At 40.8% G+C, this 21,529-nt stretch overlaps 1 protein-coding gene across 2 annotated transcripts in view; it reads right to left on the bottom strand.

The window, feature by feature from the left end:
* LOC140228012 (glutathione S-transferase theta-1-like) overlaps positions 1-20,510 on the bottom strand; it is a 21,574-nt gene extending 1,064 nt beyond the window's left edge. Inside the window, exons 1-5 of one of the 2 annotated variants that reach the window (XM_072308408.1) lie at positions 20,448-20,510; positions 9,119-9,310; positions 6,290-6,377; positions 4,787-4,943; positions 3,329-3,496 (exon numbers count right to left, since the gene is read on the bottom strand). In XM_072308408.1, the coding sequence (XP_072164509.1) occupies positions 3,329-3,496; positions 4,787-4,943; positions 6,290-6,377; positions 9,119-9,230 (525 nt within the window). In that variant the 5' untranslated portion in view covers positions 9,231-9,310; positions 20,448-20,510. Of the gene's footprint in view, positions 1-3,328; positions 3,497-4,786; positions 4,944-6,289; positions 6,378-9,118; positions 9,311-16,381; positions 16,579-20,447 lie in introns of those variants that run through there. The other variant, XM_072308407.1, reaches the window with a different exon arrangement.
* Between the last annotated feature and the right edge of the window lie 1,019 nt (positions 20,511-21,529).

Here is a 21,529-nt window from a genome sequence, read left to right as displayed (position 1 = left end):
CAAAGATATTCTAAGGAAGTAAAGCAGAAAGGTATGAAGGTACATGTACATTAGATAGCAGCATTTCTAAGGAGCTCCAGTTTCTAATTTATTTCATTGCTGTAACAAGTTTAGGATAACTTACAACGAAAGAAGTATAACATTTCCCAGTGGCGTACCGTGGGTCAAGACATTGGGGGGAGGGGGCACCTCATGGCAGCAACATCAGAATTGCATAACGTAACAATTAAATGCGAGAGAGCTTGAAAATTTTGACATTTTACAGTTACAGTTTTACATTTTATAGTAGTAATAATATATATATATATATATATATATGCTTTGGAAATTAAGGGGGTTGCACCGGGCGCAACTGCTGGCAGTTGCTGGCAGTAACATCACGAGAATGACATAACGATTAAATGCGAGCGAGCGAAGCGAGCGAGCTTGAAAATTTGACATTTTACAGTCCCCAAACTGCCGTTTGTAGCTATATTTTGTCGCTTTGGAAATTCAAGGGGGGGGGGGGCGCACCGGGTGCAACTGCTGGCAATTACTGGCAGTAATATCAGGAGAATGGCATATAACGGTTAAATGCGAGCGAGCGAAGCGAGCGAGCTTGAAAATTTTGACATTTTATGTTCCCAAAACTGCCGTTTTTAGCTATATTTTTTCGCTTTGGAAATTAAGGGGAGGGGGCGCACCGGGCTCAACTGCTGGCAGTTCAGTACTGACAGCAACATCAGGAGAATTGCATAACGATTAAATGCGAGCGAAGCGAAGCGAGCGAGCTTGAAAATTTTGACATTTTACAGTCTCCAAACTGCCGTTTGTAGCTATATTTTTTCGCTTTGGAAATTAAGGGGAGGGGACGCACCGGGCGCAACTGCTGGCAATTACTGACAGCAGCATCAGGAGAAATGCATAACGATTAAATGCGAGCGAGCGAAGCGAGCGAGCTTGAAAATTTTGACATTTTACAGTCCAAAAACTGTCGTTTGTAGCTACATATATATTTTTTTCGCTTTGGAGGGAGGGGGCGCCCGGTGCGCCCCCTGGATCCGCCACTGGTAGTCAAGGGTGTCGGTTTATGTTTATGATTGGGGGAGGTATGACCAGCGAGGGGGCGTCGAAGTGACCAAGCGGGAGAAGGATGTCCAAAATCTGCACTTTATATAGAGCATCCCCTAATTTGTTTGTGTTTGTGAGTGTGTGTGTTTCATATAGATGGAAAAGTTAGGAAATAGCCAAGGTCAAGTCTTATTATTGGCAATGCAAGGCATTTTCATATAGACTAGTAGTAGTATGTAAAGCAACACTGCAAAATCAATGATCAAGCTTTGATAGCAAATGTGTACAACCTATCAAACATCACACTGCGCAATTGCAGCGACTCTTTTTGCCATTCCGATGTTCTGAGTACACTGCGCACATCCTGCTCGTATTCAAAATGCCAACCAGGAATCACACTGAATCACAATCTTTTGTCGTCTCCGGGCTTTTTGAACAATGTTTCACTATAGAAATCTTAGAAAAATATCTTTTTTCTTGATCATCCTTTCATGTCGATTTCAAAAGCAGTTTACTAACCCTTGAATTACCATTTTGGTAGGTTTTTTTTTTCTTTTTTTTCTTCTTTTTTTTTCTCTCTTTTTTTTACCAGCGGATGGGGGGGGGGGGGGGCACGTGCCCCCCATGCCCCCCCACCGTAGTTACGCCACTGACATTTCCAAAGACAGACAAACTCGAGTTTTTGTACTACTGTAACCATGTATTCGTGATATCTGTTATGACTACAAATCTTTAATGCAAAAACGTTCCAAATGACACTTTGGAAGACGTTTACTCTTTATTGTTCAGAGTAATACTTACTAACTAAACCAATGGACACAGAGTGCAATGTGCCATTGTACGACAAGAGGTAGAAAGACTATGAAGGGATGCTTCGTAGGACGAAAAAAAAAGAATAAAAAAGCTACATTGCTGGATGAAAGGTTGCATCGTTGATGTTGAATGCCGAATGTTGCATATTGGATGTTAGAATGCAGAGTGAAGTCTAGAAATAGTATTTATAACAGGGAGGTGACACTCACCTCCCTGTTTATAAGTATTGACGGCTCAAAACTAGTCATTTCTTTTCCTATAAAAATTAAAAAGCGCACAATTAAATGTTCAATAATGGTATTTGTTACGCCGCCAAAGAAATTATATGATCTCAAATGAGAGAAACGGAATATTGAAAATTTTATACTCTTACCAAAATGTAATCTTACTTTTTTTCTGAAATGAATACCATATTTGGAATGTATTCGGTTCGTGTGGGATTTAAACATTTATCTATTAAATTAGTCGTACGATTATTTCCTTGTAGTCCATGTTTTGTTTTTCTCTCAATTCCTTCATCTTTACATGTTTTCATTTAATTTCTAAAGCACATGGCTTATAAATGCCTTCTGTGTCATATCCTGTGCTGTGGGTACAAAGGGTAGCCATGCATTTACTGTAAATAAATTTAGGCAGTGTCTCTGGAGATATAACATTATTTCGTGACAAAAGTTGTACTGGGGTTCTCTTGCCACAATCACGAAATCATAGATCTCTTCCCTCACCACGACACACTCATCACCAGGGGTCATCACAGTCTTTCCCTGAAATCCTTTCTACCACCTCCCCCCCCCCAAAAAAAAAAAAAAAAAAAACAGAAGAAGAAGAAGAAGAAGAAGAAGAAGAAGAAGTAGAAGAATAAATGGTTTAGAAGAGGAAAACAATACATTTACACAAATTAATTGTGTTGCCACTGCTCTACCAGAGGGCCCTGCTATTATTATTACCCTAGCGTTGCCAGGTACCCATTTATACACCTGGGTCGAGAGGGACAGAGTGGGTAAAAACATCTTGTCCAAGGACGTCAGCACTGGGCGGGATTCGAACTCGGGTCCTCCGATCGGGAGTCGGGAGTCTTATCCACTATGCCACAGCGCAATTCTAAGGGGTAGCAAAAGTTTATTTGATGAAAATCGGTTTTGAAATGGTTGAGATATCCAAAAACAAGGTGAAACAAAGAGATCCTAATAAAAGGTGTGGCCTGTTGCCTTTTATTATTATCACTTTTTGGGGGATATCTCAGCCAATTGAAAACCAATTTTCATCAAATAATGTTGAATCCTTCTTAAAATTATATGCTCTTTCATATTTCAAAAGATGTTTCTCATTATCTCACTTAGGAATGTTCAAAACATGAATCTCCACCTTAACCAGTACTGTACAGTCCCTTTAACGAACCTTCGGAAAAGCGAATCTTCGGAATAACAAGTTATAACCATCGCAAGCTGGCCGATAACTAAAATACCTCTGGGACAGCAAGGACGTCTGCAATGGAAATCTCGTCGCCAAGGAGGAATTTATTATCCCTCAAGAACGCCCTCTCTAGTTTGTCGAGCTGTGTCGTGAGGTTTTCCAAATCCTGCTGGAAACGCTCCTCAGACGCTGTCTTGCCCGTGAGCAATGGGACAAGCACCTGTATAAAGAGGGCGACAGACAAGTGTTACGAATGGTGGCATACGTTGGAGCAATGGTCAGCCGAAGATATGAATATGCTTTAGGATTAGGGTTAGAGTTTACTCAGTTTAGGATTAGGGCTATGGTTAGGGATAGAGTTAGGGTAACGTTGATCTCGGTTTCCTAGGGAAATAAACTGAGTAAACTCTAACCCCAATCCTAGAGCACAATCATCTTCGGCTGAGCATCGCTCCAACATGTGCTACCGATACGAACTCGGGATCCTGTCGGAACGCCTCACAACTCAGTGCAGGTTGTCTTAGTTTGATGTAAAACTTATATATACCCTACTTTAAATGCAATAATCAAACAAAGAGAGTGGTTGTTATGATCCCAAGAGTTACCAGTTAGTCATTTTGCGCGCTGTCTCTATGGTGCCTGATTTATAGTGATGTGGTTTACTACGAAATTTTGACATCACCACTTGTAAGTCTTGCATTTGAAGACAGATGATAAATATCATTAGTGCTACATTTTACCGGTATCAAAAATATTTCATAAACTCCATTTAAAGCCAATCTTAATCTAATGTGAGGGATTTCTAATTGACAGATGGAAATATGCAGGGCTATAGTGAAACCGTTTTTAAAGGCATTATTTACCATTTCCAGATGAAACAAAACCCAGCTTTAGTTCTTCAAAATGGCTTTGAATGGCAAGATTTGAGTTAGGGGCAGAAACAACCAATGTAAAAATTTGAATCGGCATGATTTATGTCAAGTATTGTCAAATTTACAAAATGTGAACAATACTTTTGATAAAAATTGTTTCTAGACTGAACCGTCTACAGTTCTGGTTTATTGGGGAAAATAGTGATACATGTATCTCCTTACATTTTATGCATTATTGCAAAATGTAATTAGATCAAAGAGGAATCAAATAGCAAGGACTAATGCAAGTTCTCCGCCGTTGACACACTATTAGAGACCTATCCTGTGGATTGGGGATCTCTTTTTTGTTACTCGACAATGCGAAATATTATTTCATAAATTACCTAGATATGTATGATTCGAAGGAGCTCGTAACACCGAGGATTGGAAATTTACCGCTGTTTTTTATTTTTAATTCAACATTGAATGGCAAGAATACCCCGGACTATTGATAAAACGTAATACAGTCTTTGCTTATTCAAAGCGTCCAAAGCGTAGACAACCACTCACGCAGTTGAATTCAGTTTCTACATTGTACTGATGCTTTCGTGGCATGTGGCAGTCCATCATTATTCGATGATAAATTCCTGCTCCCATACCTCCGTTACGAAGATGCCTCTACAACCACCCCTGGTTCCCGAATGGTGGAAGGACAAATACTCGTCTGCACGTGCCCTTTTCTCGAGATCTTTTGGGTACCAGTGATCCGTCACTTTGTCAGCGTACTTGGTCGTCAGGTAGCGAATGATGGCGATTCTGATGTCAGTTAATGAGGAGTATTTTGAGGACGAGTAACAATAAAGAGAAAAATTTGAGTGGTACTGTGGTTACAATTATCGAAAGAATAATCCTCTACAATATGTTTCAAATGCAGGCTCTGGTCGTTTGTTTTTGTTTTGTTGTTTGCAGAGCGAAACAATGCAATACGATGCGAAACAATGCGTAGATACAGCCATGATGACAGACGAACGCAAAACACTCAACTTGTTCAAGACAAATATGTGTCGGTTCCATGACATTTTGCTCCTGCGATAATTGCTCCCATGAAATATTTGCACGATAAGCCAAGCAAGAATTCTAGCAAGAAACTTAGTTTAATCCTCATATCAAACTAAGCCTAAAACCCTCTTACGTCCCTAACCCTAAGTCCCTAAAGGAAATAAGACCTGAGAAAATATTGTCGAAGGAGCAAAATGTCATGTCAAAAACTGTGTTATTAATAACAAGAAAAATCAAGAATGGGCTAAGAACACCAAGTTGTTCTTTTTGGACGAAAAAAATAAAACACAACAACATCCTGCCAACATGCATGGGTAAAGAAATCCGCTAAGTTGAAAACTAGAAAATGATGTGAAGTGGTGTTAACCTTGAAGATACCGTAGATAATAGTCTATGGTTCCCAGGAAGGTACAGCAATATCACTCTCATTGCTCAATTTTCTAAATGATCAGTTATGATGTAAAGTAGCTCACTGACTCTGACTATTTGCATTTTTCTCTATCAGAAGCTATGCTTATTTGAAAGCCTATGAAGACTTTACTAAAAGTATGGAGAGTCATAAAAATAATTCTGACATACTTTTGTTGACCTTTGACGTCTTTCAAAGTACGTAATTATTCATATTCTACATGAGAACGATAAAAATGGTAGAGCATAAAACCACCCTGATAAAACTATTAAAAAAAAAAAGTGGAAGGGCAATATTCGGACGTTTTAGGGAATAATAAGACAGGCGGTTTCGGGCGTTTCAGTTACTAATGGGATAATGAAGTTATGCGAAAGTAGTTTTTTTTTTTTAGTTTTACTTTGCTGTAGGCTCTGTTGAAAGACAGCGTCTCTCGCTGGTATTCATGCCTTCGTTCAAAATAGTTTCCTCGCAATTATTCTATTTTGATGAAACTCAATTTTGTTTTGTTACAAACAATGCAGCTCCCTTTTAAAGGGACGGAACATGACAAAATTTCTGTTGAGCTGTTACACTTGGGTTGCCGTCATGATTCGAAACGATCGAATGAAATACGATCAGCTTCAAATTCTATCTCGTTTTGATGATGAAAATAAACTACCGTCCTCTCGAAGAAATTGAGTCTTATCTATCGTACGTTTCTCCCATGCTGAAATCTCCATCCTTTATTGCAGGTACTGTCTGCAGTGGTGTTATCTCGGCGAACTCTGGTTTCTTCTGTTCTCCTGTATCGAAGGAAGGGTAAGGAAGAGTGAGACTTGAAAAAATAAACCCAAACATAAAAAACATTACGAATGTTCACATTGGCTTTCTTTTTAAAATTTAACACTGAAAGAAATGGAGCAGAGGAGATGTAATAAAATAATAATAATGATTATGATACTCATACCAATAGTACTGCTTTGCTTCTTATTGCGCAAATCACACACAAAAAAAAACAACAACAACACAACAACTACAAAACAAGAAAACAATTAGAAGAAAGGAAATGTGCGTTCCAGGTCAGCATTAAGGATTTTTTTTTCCCTCTTACACTCTCTCAATAAAAGTCACAAAGAGGCAAAAAAATATTTTTTCTTGGACGACTGTCTAATTTACGAGTGACGAAGAAAGTAACACAATCCGAGTAAAGGGAACAGTGCTGGGTCTAAAAGATATCCTGTTCAACTAAGGCTTGTATTGAACCAAGGGCGGATGGCGTGGTGTCGCGACTGGAAGCCCATCCATCGTTCGTCCGAAGTCCTCACTCTTTGAACACATTCGCATTTCAGTCTCCAGGCATATCACTTATTACCAACAACGTAGTTCAGTAGTGGTGGCCTGGACGCTGGACGACATGTAATTTGATTTCCCTCAAACGCAAGGCATTCCGTGAGAACAGTTGACATACTCATAAAAACGTATATTTTATCGATAAAAGAAGGCTTTTGACTTATAGCGTTTACAGCGCGACGACATTATGTACCTGCAATAGATAAATCCGACTTCACAGCACTTTCATTTATGGCGGCCATAATTGGGGGACTTCCAAAGAAGAACAAAAGCACTTTCGGGTGCACGTCACTAGACCGACACCCACTAGTCATACAGCCCACGAGTCATATAGCTCACAAGTCATACAGCCCACTTTACAGCCCACGAGTTCGACATCAAGTAAGATAGGCCCAAGAGTTATACAGCCCATGAGTTCGACATTATGCACAAAAGGCTCACGAGACCGACACTACGTAAACAAAGCCCATGAGACCGACACTACGCAAAAGAGGCTCACAAGAACGATACTAGGCAAAGAATGCCCACGAGACCGACAGGATGAACAACGCCACCTATAGACCAATTAATTGTATAGGGTGTCTAGATATTGGCATAAGGGATTAAGATATTAGAGATTGAAAAGGAGAGTTGCTTGGGTGTTACCCCGTCATTTGCACTCCTTCACCCCTGAAATGTTCAAGATCTTTAATTGTGTTTACGTGTGTGAGTGTTTGTGAAAAATAAACAAAATTCAGAGAAAGTGTGCATTAGATCTTTCCACATTAATTTCAAAAATGCCCAATCACCCTCGTTTCCCTTTCCACAAAACACATATTCACTTTATACCTAGGGGAAAAAAATAAATTGATGTGGACATTCAGATCAACCTACTTTAGTGAAACATCCAGCTGTGAAATGAAGTTCACAAGGAAATATTTCACAAAATGGTCAATGTCTCAGTGCACACTTGTTTTACATGATCTGGAGGGGGCGTAGTCATCTGTGAAGTTGTCTATTAAGGTAGCATTAAGGATTAGGAAAAAGAAGATGCATCCATGAAAGCAGACATTTGTTTCATAAAAAATGTACCGTTTTGTGGAGAATAATTTTACAAACACAAGCCACAAATCGGGGTAAATCGATGCGATATTAAACGTTTTCATTCATTTGATGTTATACATTATATTTACAGAGAAAATTATAAATTGAACTCTAAAACGTTTGACTAGGCGGGTAGGATATCTAATAAGGCCTACTTAACTAGTGAAGTGATAAAGAAAAGGCAAAAAGAAAAAAAAGAAAAGACCTTACATCCTGCCCATCTTCTGTAGCTGGAAATTAGGAAAGTCTATCAAAAATAGCACGATGGCAATAAAAATCAAACCATACATCGTTCTTGTCCTCTTTTATTTGTTATTATTTTTTTTGGGGGGGGGGCGGGGGGTCCCATGAAGAGAACATATCAATAAAAAAAAAAAAAAGTAAAAGGCGGTAACAATGTCGCTCCCCGTAGCGTTAAAGAACTGCCCCCTAAAAACACACGTGTAGAAATATTACTTGATGTCGCTGATATGTAGATGGTGCTGTCCAACTAGTTACACTCTCGCTCGACAGCGTGACGAAATTGCACCCGCCAGCATGTTATTTTTCCCTTCATGGAACACTCTTTACAGGTACATATTCATAATTGGCATGTAGACGGCGCTGTTCATCCTGTCGGTCTCGTGAGCATTCTTTGCCTAGTGTCGGGCTCGTGGGCTTTTTTGCCTAATGTCGGTGTCGTGAGCCTCTTTTGCGTATACTGTCGGTCTTGTGAGCCTTTTTATTGCGTAGTGGTCTCAAGGGCTTTCTTTGCTTAGTGTCGGTCTCGTGAGCCTTTTGTGCGTAGTGTCGAACTCATGGGCTGTATGACTCGTGAGCCGTATAACTCATGGGCTATACGACTCATGGACCTATTTTTGATGTCGGTCTCGTGGACCGTATGAACTCGTGGGTGTCGGTCTCGTGGGATGACCCCATACTTTCAATGGGTTATGTAATAAGCCACGTGCGTTGCTACGTCAGTGCATAAATTATCTTTTGTTAGGCACACTTGAAACCCCCAGTTAAAAAAAAAAAATACCATAAAATCAGTACCCAAACAGAATTGGTGTATATGACACGGAATCACAACGAACTGACGATTATGAAAACTAGATAACAGGTGGATTACCAAGCCCCAAGTCGACGTTCTTGATCTCGAAAGGAATATCGGTGTTCTTCAGAAATATGAGGAGAGATCGGCAGGGTTGCGATCTGAGATCGATATAGACTTCAACCACCATCTCGAAGGTTAGAAGTTGATGGTGATAAGCAGATAGATATTGGAGATGGAAGTAACTTCAAGGTCCTTTCTCAAGGTGATCTGAAAGAGAGATGTGCTTTGTCTGACAATTGAATTGAATTGAATAACTAAAACTGCACTGGTCACACACTCGAGACACAGTGAACAGTTCCAGCACCTTTATTTTCATATTTCACTTGACATCTATATATCACAAAAAGAATACAAACAAGCAAGATACAAAATATAACATAAAGCGAGTCATCAATAGAAAGTCTGTCAGCATACTATGCACATAAGACAATTATCTATAACATGCATGTGAAATATGATGGAACCGCAGAAGCAAAGCTTGTAAACGCAGGTTCCAGAAAAAAAAAATACCAGTGTAAATTTGTTATGCAATGGAGATAGGACACAAAGTACTAATGACGAAACTATTATGAAAACTAAAATATCAAGATACCAAGGAAAAAGAAGTAAAAGAAAAGAAAAGGAAAAGGAAAGAATAAGAACCCAAAGAATAAAAACTGAGTTAAAAATAGCATATAGATACACAAGTATACGAGCACATAAGTTCATAACGAGTTCAAAATGTAAATACTGGTGTAGTGATTATATAATGGGAGCATAAACGCTGGAACCAGACAATGCCAGAGGTAAATCGATCGTACACTGCAGGTTTATCCGCCATGCATTGAATGAGGATAATGCAAATAACAGGTTAATAATTCTTAAACAGGCATGTTATATTCATTAAGTAACATTGATTTTGATTGTTGTTTAAATACAAACATATTAGAACATTTTGATTGAATCTACGGGAAGATCATTCCAGAATTTGGGTCCGGTAAAAACAATTGTTTTTGAGCAAAGAGTGTGCGAGTACGCGGAGGGTGAAATGAATCTCGTTGTCTTGTGGGGTAAGCAATTGATTTGGATGGAAGAGAAATTTGAACCCTTTCTACATAAAGGTTGCCGAGGAAGCCATAAAATCATTTCCTTAGAGTCTTAATATTATATCCCGAGAGAATATTTTCAGAACTACTGCGCATGGTGATATAATACGCGTTCTGTACTGCAGCAGGTCCAATGTGCGTAGCGTGTTTGGTCAGTCCACCCACACCAGACCATGGACCTATTACACACATGGACTAGTAACGAAGGTCTTTCTTTGATCCCATCATCACCGCCGCCACCTGATTATGTGCATCTTAATGAATACATTCAAGTGCTTGGACAATGGCGATTGTGCAATCGGGCATCGTCACTGACAAAAGAACCATTTCCCTCATTGCGGTCTTATTTTGCTGAGGTGCCTTTGCAGACTCAACTGCCTTTGAATAAATACCGATCAAGGGCGTACCGAGGGGGGGGGGGGGGTGTTTTGGGTGTTCAAACACCCCCCTTTGCCAAAAGGGGGGTGTTTAAGGTGTTCAAACACCCCCCTTGGGCAAAAGGGAGGTGTTTGTGCTATTCAACACCCCTCTTCAGCAATGCTTAGATGTTGACAAATGAAAGAAAAGCTGTCTTTACCGCTTTTATTTCCGTTTTGAATTCCGCCTTTCCTTTCTTTTGCGTTCATTTTCTCTCTCTCTCTCTTCCTTGTTTTAATGTTTGTGTGGATGATGATACATTATGGAGTTACATAATATCATACGCACTAAAGAACTCGTGTACAGTACGTGTTAATACTACGTTACTGCACCGCGCGCGAAGCTGACGCGCAAACAGTAGACACTCCCGATCCCTGCTTTGCTTTCTGACCGAATTGCGAAGATATATACATTGCGCATAATAATCACCGTTTACCGGTATTATACCGTACGCGGTACCGTAAATTGTGTATGATGCGTAATATTATGTGTGTACAATGCATGCTATTATATGCACATTGCATGCTAAGTCAGTAGTATCAACTACCAACAGTGGCGTATCGGGGGGGGGGGGGGGGCAAGGGGGCACGTGAAAAAAAAAAAAAAAAAAAACGAGGAAAAAAAAAGAAGAAGAAAATAGAAAATCTCGCCCGGACGGGGCGAAGGATAAGGGGGGGGGGGGGGGGGGGGGGCAGAAAACCAAATCAAACAAGATAAAAACAAAACATGAATTCCATGAATTCCATGTTTTGTAACGCTGAAATATAAACATTTTCGGCTCGCTCTCTGCGCCCGCTCGCCAAAATTTATCAAAAAAAAAAAACAAAACACAAGAAGAACAAAACGTAATGATGACGTGGAAATATAGAAATTTCGGCTCACTTACTGGCACTCGTAGTAATTCAGAGTATTTTTCCAAGTCCTTAGTTTGTTGGCATAAGTGGTTATCTATGAAGCCGTCACTACATCCTGATTAGAATATTGTAAGATTTAATAACCAAAAAATGACAAGAATTCCATGTTTTGTAAGGTGAAATACAAAAATTGTCGGCTCGCTCGCTGCGCTCGCTCGCCAAAATTTATCAAAATTTATCAGATTTTATATCACCCTAAAAAAAAAACCTTTTAAGTGCTCGAAAAAGCATATCAAGTGGACTTTTTTTAAGTCCCTACCGGGATGGGATTGGGGTTGAACACTGTTGGTATAAATCGTTATCTATAAGACCGTGACTATATCTTGATTAGAATTGTCATTCGAAGATTTAATAACCATAAATGACAAGAATTCCATGTTTTGTAAGCTGAAATACAAAAATTTTCGGCTCGCTCGCCAAAATTCTTCAATATCTATAACATTTAAAACACCCTCAAAAGACCCCTTCTATATAAGTGCTTGAAAAAGCACATCATGTGGACTTTTTTAAGTCCCTACCGGGATGGGGTTGGACACTGTTGGTACAAATCGTTATCTATAAGGCCGTCACTATGATTAGAATTGTAATTCGAAGATTTAATAACCAAAAATGACAAGAATTCCATGTTATGTATAAAGCTGAAATATAAAAATTTTCGGCTCGCTTGCTGCGCTCGCTCGCCAAAATTATTATATCAAAATTTAGGGTAGCCTATACATTTAAATCACCCTCAAAAGACCCCTCTTAAGTGCTTCAAAAAGCATTTATCATGAGGACTTTTTTAAAGTCCCTACCGGGATGGGGTTGGGGTTGAATACTTTTTCAGAAATTAGGGGCGCAATTTTCGCGCTTGCCACGGGCGCCGTTTTCCCTAGATACGCCACTGACTATATATACCAAGTACAGTCAGTATAGTAGCCTACTGGAAGCAGCAAGCTCTGGAAGCTCTGGGAGTAGCAAGTTACTTGCTACTCAATGTAATTAGTAATAGCACATGGACTTGGTTAACCTTTAGTAATAGTAGATATGAAACTTTTCAATGACTGAAAGTTAAAACTGAAAGATAAATGAGTGTGAGTCTACAAATTGTGGTTGGATGACTTTATTGCGCCTAAAATTCATTTGATATCTAGGTCTAGGAACAGTGGCGTAACTACGGGGGTAACTACGTGCCCCCCCCCCCCCCCATCGTGCCCCCCCCCCCCCATCCGCTGATTAAGAAAAAAAGGGGAAAAAAGAAAGAAAAAACCTACGAAAATGGTAATTCAAGGGTTAGTAAACTGCTTTTGAAATCGATATGAAAGGATGATCAAGAAAAAAAAGAAGATATTTTTCTAAGATTTCTTTTAACCATATAATTAAAGAGGTATAACATTGTTCAAAAAGCCCGGAAACGACAAAAGATTGTGATTCAGCGTGATTCCTGGTTGGCATTTTGAATACAAGCAGGATGTGCGCAGTGTACTCAGAATATCGGAATGGCAAAAAGAGTCGCTGCAATGTTGCGCAATGTTTGATAGGTTGTACACATAATTATGCTATCAAAGCTTGATCATTGATTTTGCAGTGTTGTTTTACATACTAGTCTATGCCTTGCATTGCCAATAATAAGACTTGACCTTGGCTATTTCCTAACTTTTCCATCTGTATGAAACACACACACTCACAAACACAAACAAATTAGGGGATGCTCTATATAAAGTGCAGATTATGGACATCCTTCTCCCGCTTGGTCACTTCGACGCCCCCTCGCTGGTCATACCTCCCCCAATCATGAACATAAACCGACACCCTTGACTACCAGTGGCGGATCCAGGGGGCGCACCGGGCGTCCCCTCCCTCCAATGCGAAAAAAATGAAGAGTTTGTTTGCAAAAACCGATAAGTCCATATTTGCCAAATGGAGATATTTGCGATTAAAGGTCAAGAAAAATAAAGAGAATAATAAGAAAATTTTTGCTTCTTTTGACCATAACTTCAAAAATATACCTTTATATGTAGTGACCAATATATCATTGAAAAGGTATTATTTTGTACTTTATGACAGAGATCGTACTTCAAAATCTTCAAAAATGGACTTATCGGTTTTTGCAAACAAACCCTTCAAATATACATGTAGCTACAAACGACAGTTTTTGGACGGTAAAATGTCAAAATTTTCAAGCTCGCTCGCTTCGCTCGCTCGCATTTTAACCGTTATGCCATTCTCCTGATGTTACTGCCAGTAATTGCCAGCAGTTGCGCCCGGTGCGCCCCCCCCCCCCCCCCGAATTTCCAAAGCGAAAAAATATAGCTACAAACGGCAGTTTCGGGACTGTAAAATGTCAAAATTTTCAAGCTCGCTCGCTTCGCTCGCTCGCATTTAATCGTTATGCAATTCTCCTGATGTTGCTGTCAGTAATTGCCAGCAGTTGCGCCCGGTGCGCCCCTCCCCTTAATTTCTAAGGCGAAAAAATATAGCTACAAACGGCAGTTTTGGGACTGTAAAATGTCAAAATTTTCAAGCTCGCTCGCTTCGCTCGCTCGCATTTAACGTTATGCAATTCTCCTGATGTTGCTGTCAGTAATTGCCAGCAGTTGCGCCCGGTGCACCCCCTCCCCTTAATTTCTAAAGCTAAAAAATATAGCTGCCAACGGCAGTTTGGGGACTTAAAATGTCAAAATTTTCAAGCTCGCTCGCTTCGCTCGCTCGCGTTTAATCGCCAGCAACTGCCAGCAGTTGCACCCGGTGCAACCCCCTTAATTTCAAAAGCAATTATATATATATATCTATATATATATATATATATATATATATACATATATTATTATATATAGCTACAAACGGCAGTTTGGGGACTGTAAAAGGTCAAAATTTTCAAGCTCGCTCGCTTCGCTCGCTCGCATTTAATCGTTATGCAATTCTCCTGATGTTGTTGTCAGTAATTGCCAGCAGTTGTGCCCGGTGCGCCCCATCCCCTTAATTTCTAAAGCGAAAAAATATAGCTACAAACGGCAGTTTGGGGTAATGTCAAAATTTTCAAGCTCGTTCGCTTCGCTCGCTCGCATTTTATCGTTATGCAATTCTCCTGATGTTGCTGTCAGTAATTGCCAGCAGTTGCGCCCGGTGCACCCCCTCCCCTTAATTTCTAAAGCGAAAAAATATAGCTGCCAACGGCAGTTTGGGGACTTAAAATGTCAAAATTTTCAAGCTCGCTTGCTTCGCTCGCTCGCATTTAAAGACACCCAGTCGCGAGGATACATGGACATATTTCAGCCGCGGGCGGCAGCACGTATACTCCCTTCCGAAGTTGCTACGAAGCGAAATTGTGTGCGTGCGCAAGACATCCCTAAAGCAATGTATCGCGCTATAGTATCTCGATTGCTCGCTTGATTTATCTGAGCGCGGGACAGTACGTTTTGTGTAATGTGAATTGAATGTATGGTATACTGTATGTACTGTGTGATGTTCGCATGAGCTAGCTAGCTGCCTATACTTCGTACGACTACGCCTTCTGTTCATCGCATCGTCGATCGTCGTCACTCGTCAACTATACTGTAATCTATTAATCGTCAGATCAGATCAGACTAGTGAGTGCAGACCACATTATAGATAGGGTGGCCATCATGGACGATGACACATCGTCATGGGTAGCGGATATTACCGCCGAGTTGTCTATTCTGAACGCGGACGATTGGGTCGGAGACCCTGTATCATGTACTTGCCCTGGCGTGTGTAAATTCCGGACGGGGAAGCGACTGTGCCCGTGCAGGGCCAACGGCTACAGTTGCACTGCACAGTGTACCTGTGGTCATGGTAGAAGGGGGCCGTGCACCAACCGACATACCGTTTCATCATCTTCAGTAAATTATGTCTAAAATCTATATCTAATCAACTCGCACACATTGAGCGTGAGACTCACGCTCACTCAAGCAATTCAACCAGTTTTGACTGTCTTACTCTGATTAACAAAATCTCATGCTAAACCCCCAAATGGAATGTACAATTGTACCTACATGAATACAAAAATAAATATATCTCTAAATTCTCTGATATTCCGAATGTCGATAGGCCCAAGCCCAAAAATTCGAGATTTTCCCGTGTGGGTGTAAACTTTAAGCTTAACCAATAATAATCATTTTTGGTTCACGCACAAAGACGAGCTATTGTGTTACGATTGGTTTCTACCTATGCCATGTGAGCGTAGCTTGCACTTTTGGCAAATTACTACAATGTAGTACAGTATGTATGGCTATGACCTGTGCTTTACATTGCTTTACGTACACTGACAGTGTACGTTCGACTTACATACATATTGTACGTACGTACACGGTGTGTACGGCCGCACAGCAGGCCGCCAGGCACCAGCCAACTTAACTTCAAGTCAAAGTAGGTCCTAAACTAGAATCTATTGTTAGATCTCTCATCTAACCTAAGTTCCCCTGTTTAACGTTAGAGTTCTACCAGATCTATTGGGTTAGTCTACATGTATGATGGAGCTTGCGATAGATCTATTCAAATATTTAAAATTCATTTGCAAATCCTAAATCATATTCTTGGGGAATTTGCATAATATGATTGATATGAAACACTTCTCATTTAAAGGGACTAATGACATTTGCTACCTACTGCTGGGTCAGTTTTTAAGAAGCGATAAACTGACCCAGCAAATGTCATTTCGATTACGGCGTTATCATAATTTGACATATACCTAATCAATGAGAACTTAGAGAAGTTTTTCACGGAATTATGCATAGAAAAATAGGCCTACTTGTCGATCAAACGCAAAACCAAAGGCCCTAAAGTTACTGATAGATTAGAAAAAGTCATTCCACTTCAATCATTGATTCATGTAGGTCTAATAGACTTCTAACGTTACTTACACATCATCTGGATCTGGATTCCTTGAAGTTGTTGACTTGGCCAGCTGGGGTTGCTTGATTGGCGTAAGCCGTGGCATTACAATTACACCGTGCATGCATAACACGAATTTGCACATTCTAAATTCCTGCAAAACTGTTCATGCAACTCCAGCAAGTGAAAAGCAAATTTTTCATCGGCACGCTGACGCTGAAGCTTCCCCCTCTGCCACTGGTCTCTTTGTACTTGTCCTAAGCATACTAAGAACACGTCTCTCTGAGTTCTCCACTCGTCGATCGATAGCGTCAAACAAGTAGATACGTTTCCTCGAGTTGGACGGCTGTTTGATCTCCATTGTGAGGTTTCATTACTAAACCAAAGCCGAGGCTAAGCCGAAACAGTACAGCACTTTTTATTGTAAACAGTACACGCATACCACACACATTATTGATATTGACACACCGGTACCGACGACTTTATATCAACTTTGTTATGTTACGATCCGGCCCAACGTACTGTACGTATAACACAGCTGACGCTGCAGACTATATTGCACGATGAGATCAAAACAACCTGCCATATGGCCATATGCATTGCAACTTGCTATACATGAAGCTTAGAGTTTTAATATTTCTTCATCAAAGCATATTTATAAATACCAAATATTAAACAAAATAATATATGAATAATTTAAAATATTGTTATATAATATTTTCAGACATTTTAAAATATTATTGCTTAGATTGCTGAAATTGGCACCATAGTGCAAATAAACAGAGACTGGAGCCAGATACGTACGTACGTACACCACACAGCTCTACTGTTGTGTCGCCGCGACCGGTAGGAGAGATTTTCATGCGCATGGCTGGTTGTGCGGTTTTGTGCGTGCACCCATTCGGTCCCATTCGGTAGGTATTCGGGCGTCCATGTTGATATTACAGTGGACGGCTCGCACGGCTCTCGTGCCCCACTGGTTTTTCGCTGGTGCGCTGCGTAGCGTCGTGTTCGGCATTCGGTACATACGGGGGTACTATAACGGGGGGAGCAGCTTGTCGTGCTTTTCTACTGAGCTGCGAATCGCCTGCGACGACTGTATGCCTTTAATCGTTATGCCATTCTCCTGATGTTACTGCCAGCAACTGCCAGCAGTTGCACCCGGTGCAACCCCCTTAATTTCCAAAGCAAATACTAAAAACGGCAGTTTGGGGACTGTAAAATGTCAAAATTTTCAAGCTCGCTCGCTTCGCTCGCTCGCATTTAACGTTATGCAATTCTCCTGATGTTGCTGTCAGTAATTGCCAGCAGTTGCGCCCGGTGCACCCCCTCCCCTTAATTTCTAAAGCTAAAAAATATAGCTGCCAACGGCAGTTTGGGGACTGTAAAATGTCAAAATTTTCAAGCTCGCTCGCTTCGCTCGCTCGCATTTAATCGTTATGCAATTCTCCTGATGTTGTTGTCAGTAATTGCCAGCAGTTGCGCCCGGTGCGCCCCATCCCCTTAATTTCTAAAGCGAAGAAATATAGCTACAAACGGCAGTTTGGGGTAATGTCAAAATTTTCAAGCTCGCTCGCTTCGCTCGCTCGCATTTTATCGTTATGCAATTCTCCTGATGTTGCTGTCAGTAATTGCCAGCAGTTGCGCCCGGTGCACCCCCTCCCCTTAATTTCTATAGCGAAAAAATATAGCTGCCAACGGCAGTTTGGGGACTTAAAATGTCAAAATTTTCAAGCTCGCTCGCTTCGCTCGCTCGCATTTAATCGTTATGCCATTCTCCTGATGTTACTGCCAGCAACTGCCAGCAGTTGCACCCGGTGCAACCCCCTTAATTTCCAAAGCAAATACTATATATATATATATATATATATAATTATATACATATAAAAACGGCAGTTTGGGGACTGTAAAACTGTCAAAATTTTCAAGCTCGCTCGCTCCGCTCGCTCGCATTTAATTGTACAGTTATGCAATTCTGATGTTGCTTCCATGAGGTGCGCCCCCCCCCCCCATGTCTTGACCCACGGTACGCCACTGAACACCCCCCTCTAAAAAATCCTGGGTACGCCTATGATACCGATGAAAGGGAGCAGCAACCCCGAAAACATGACAGTTTTCCTGTCACAAAATTGAAAATTACTGAAGTGGACACTTGTGGACAAGCATGTATCACGGCCTAAGGATAGGACATACATGTCATCTACGGTTACTGTCCATGTTTACTCAGGAACAATGTGCGAAAAAAATGGGAAAAATTAGATTACAAATCACAACCAACCTGCCAAAATAATTGCTTTCTCTTGTAAAGTACGCGCATTTCGCAAATGAAATTACTTGAGCGATAATTTCCCAATGTACACTACAACTGCACATGCATTTTTCTTGATTTAAGGGAAGTACTATCTTCTGCGCATGCAGTCTTTAGATTTTTCAAAGCGCCGTCTTGATTTTATCCAGGCTGGTTGTCGGCGGTGATGATAAGATCAATGCAGGAAAGCACGCTTAAAATGGTTTTGTGACGCTTTTGACAGAAACAGGTGCATGAATTAATTAACGAGCGATGAATATCCATGCGTAGTAGGTCCATGACCAGACAAACGAAAATCATACCGCATAATACAATTTTCTTTGTTCGTGTTGATAACATGTACAATCCAAAGATTGCAAATCCCATAGCAGCTACATAGGAAATCAGCGTATCGAGCCCAATGTCAAGTACTAAGATAGACGATTACTTGGACCCCGTTTACAGTGCGAGGCTCGGCGGCGGCCCCAGCCCTCCTTCATTTCAGTGTAAACGCGCAAAAGGCCCCGCATTTGGCCACGCTCTGGAGGTGGTCTCGGCCGCGGCCGAGCCGCGGCCGAGGGCCCGGCCTCTTCTTGATGTAAACCAAAGACGCTTAACTATCTTTGGTGTGAACCAGTGTAAACGCAAACTGGGCCAAATGCGCGGCCAATTTTAGTCTGGCTTCCAGACCCTCTGCCCTACTATTTCGCTATTCACGATATTAACCCCCTCAACGACGAAAACTAGTATAATCTAAGGTGGTTTTGTCCTGCAAAGGATTTTTTCTTCGGCAAAGGCCTTTGCCCGAACGGCGACTTCGTGGCCACGGAATCCAGTTGGCAAAGGGGCTGAAAACCAGGCTATACCAAATTGCGTTTGTTTACAAGCAGAGCGCCACTACGACAAAATATTGAAAGGTTTGAATCAAAAGCGCGGCCGAGCCCGGCAGTGTAAACGGACAAAATTTGCGGGGCTCGGCCGCGGCCGAGCCCGGCCTCAATTGCGCGGCCGAGCCTCGCAATTTTGTCCGTTTACACTGCTGGGCTCGGCCGCGCTTTTAATTCAAACCTTTCAGTATTTTTTCGTAGTGGTGCTCTGCTTGTAAACAAACGCAATTTGGTATAGCCTGGTTTTCAGCCCCTTTGCCAACTGGATTCCGTGGCCACGAAGTCGCCGTTCGGGCAAAGGCCTTTGCCGAAGGAAAAATCCTTTGCAGGACAAAACCACCTTAAACTATACTAGTTTTCCACGTTGAGGGGGTTAATATCGTGAATAGCGAAATAGTACGGGCAGAGGGTCTGGAAGCCAGACTAAAATTGGCCGCTCAATTGGCCCAGTTTGCGTTTACACCAAGAAGAGGCCGGGCTCGGCCGCGGCCGAGCCGCGGCCGAGACCACCTCCAGAGCGAGGCCAAATGCGAGGCCAATTTTGGCCTCGCATTTGACCTTTTGCGCGTTTACACTGAAGCGGGGCTGGGCTCGGCCGCGGCATTACATCTTCAGATTTATTATGTGTCATGTTTTGTTGGAAAAGAAGAATGAAATAAATGAATTGAATTAATCCTATAGCAATAACTGAGAGCTCTGTCACTTCCGGTTGTAGAGAAAATTTGAGAGATTTCTTAAAATAGGGCCCCCTGGGGAACCCCAAATGGGGACCACGGGGCAATGTATTTTATGTAATACAGGATAATTATTGCATGACTGACCAATCAGAATACAGAATTTACCATCAGTAAATGATAAACGTGCATGTAATAACGTACATTTCAATGAAGTGCATTTCCAATGAAATATCAATATACATACCATGAAGAGGACTGAATCATAGGTAGAACTTTGACGAATTTGATTTATCAGGATGATGCTGTAAGGAAATAACAAGATTTCGGGTAGATTAGCTCCAACATTAAAAAAGGAAAAGCAATTGCCAATCCAACCGATATCATGTTGTATCATAAACGTGAGAGAAACACGAGCACAAAAGCCTTTGTATAGATGTACTCAATATCCAACCCATTTTATTTCGATTTGTGACAAGACTGTAGTGTAGGCCTACTTGAATTCAATGTATGGGATGAATTCGTTTCAGAGCAATGTTGTATCACTTTGCTGATTCTAGCACTAGGCCCTAAGACTAGCCCTCACAACAGGGTTTTAAAACGATTACAATATCAATTTTGTGTGAGTGCTAATCACCCATGCGTCACCTATTTTATCAAAGTACTCTCGGCAAGTGGGTTTCTGGGACAATTCACAGATTGTAGCTGTTGAAGCCTATGAGCATTTTCCGATCGATTGTAAAAACGAAAGCCTGGATTAATGAGTACGCTACAAACAGTAATGACATGACAGAATAAAATTATCTATAGGAACACTTTGACAAACGTCACAAAAGCACATTTGAGTCTTTGGATGCATTATACTCAGCGAACAAAGAGGGCAGTATGTGATCATTCGACATCAATTAAAGGCATAATTTACCATTTGCAGATGAAACAAAAAAACCAGCTTTATTGCTTCAAAATAGTTGTAAAATGTGAGTTAGGGATAGAAACGACCAATGTAAAAATTTGATCAGTATAATCGATGTTAAGTATTGTTGAATATACAAGATGTGAACAATAGTTCTAATAAAAATGTTTCCAGACTAAACCGTCTACAGTTATGGTTTAATGAGAAAAATAGTAATATCTCCTTATTTTTTAGGCTTTAGTGCAAAAATTTTATATGGTGATGGGATGTTTTGTTATACAACTGACCTACACAATGCATCAAAAGTGATATTTATTTATTTTTTTTTTAAATCACTGCTCCCAAAGGTAAATAGGACCTTTAACTTGTACCTTTTACTGCTCGGGATTTTTTTTTTCTCTAACTGATGAAACACT

Source organism: Diadema setosum, chromosome 4, assembly GCF_964275005.1.
Source record: "Diadema setosum chromosome 4, eeDiaSeto1, whole genome shotgun sequence".
Classification (NCBI taxonomy): domain Eukaryota; kingdom Metazoa; phylum Echinodermata; class Echinoidea; order Diadematoida; family Diadematidae; genus Diadema; species Diadema setosum.
This window is presented reverse-complemented; position numbering and strand designations above follow the sequence as displayed.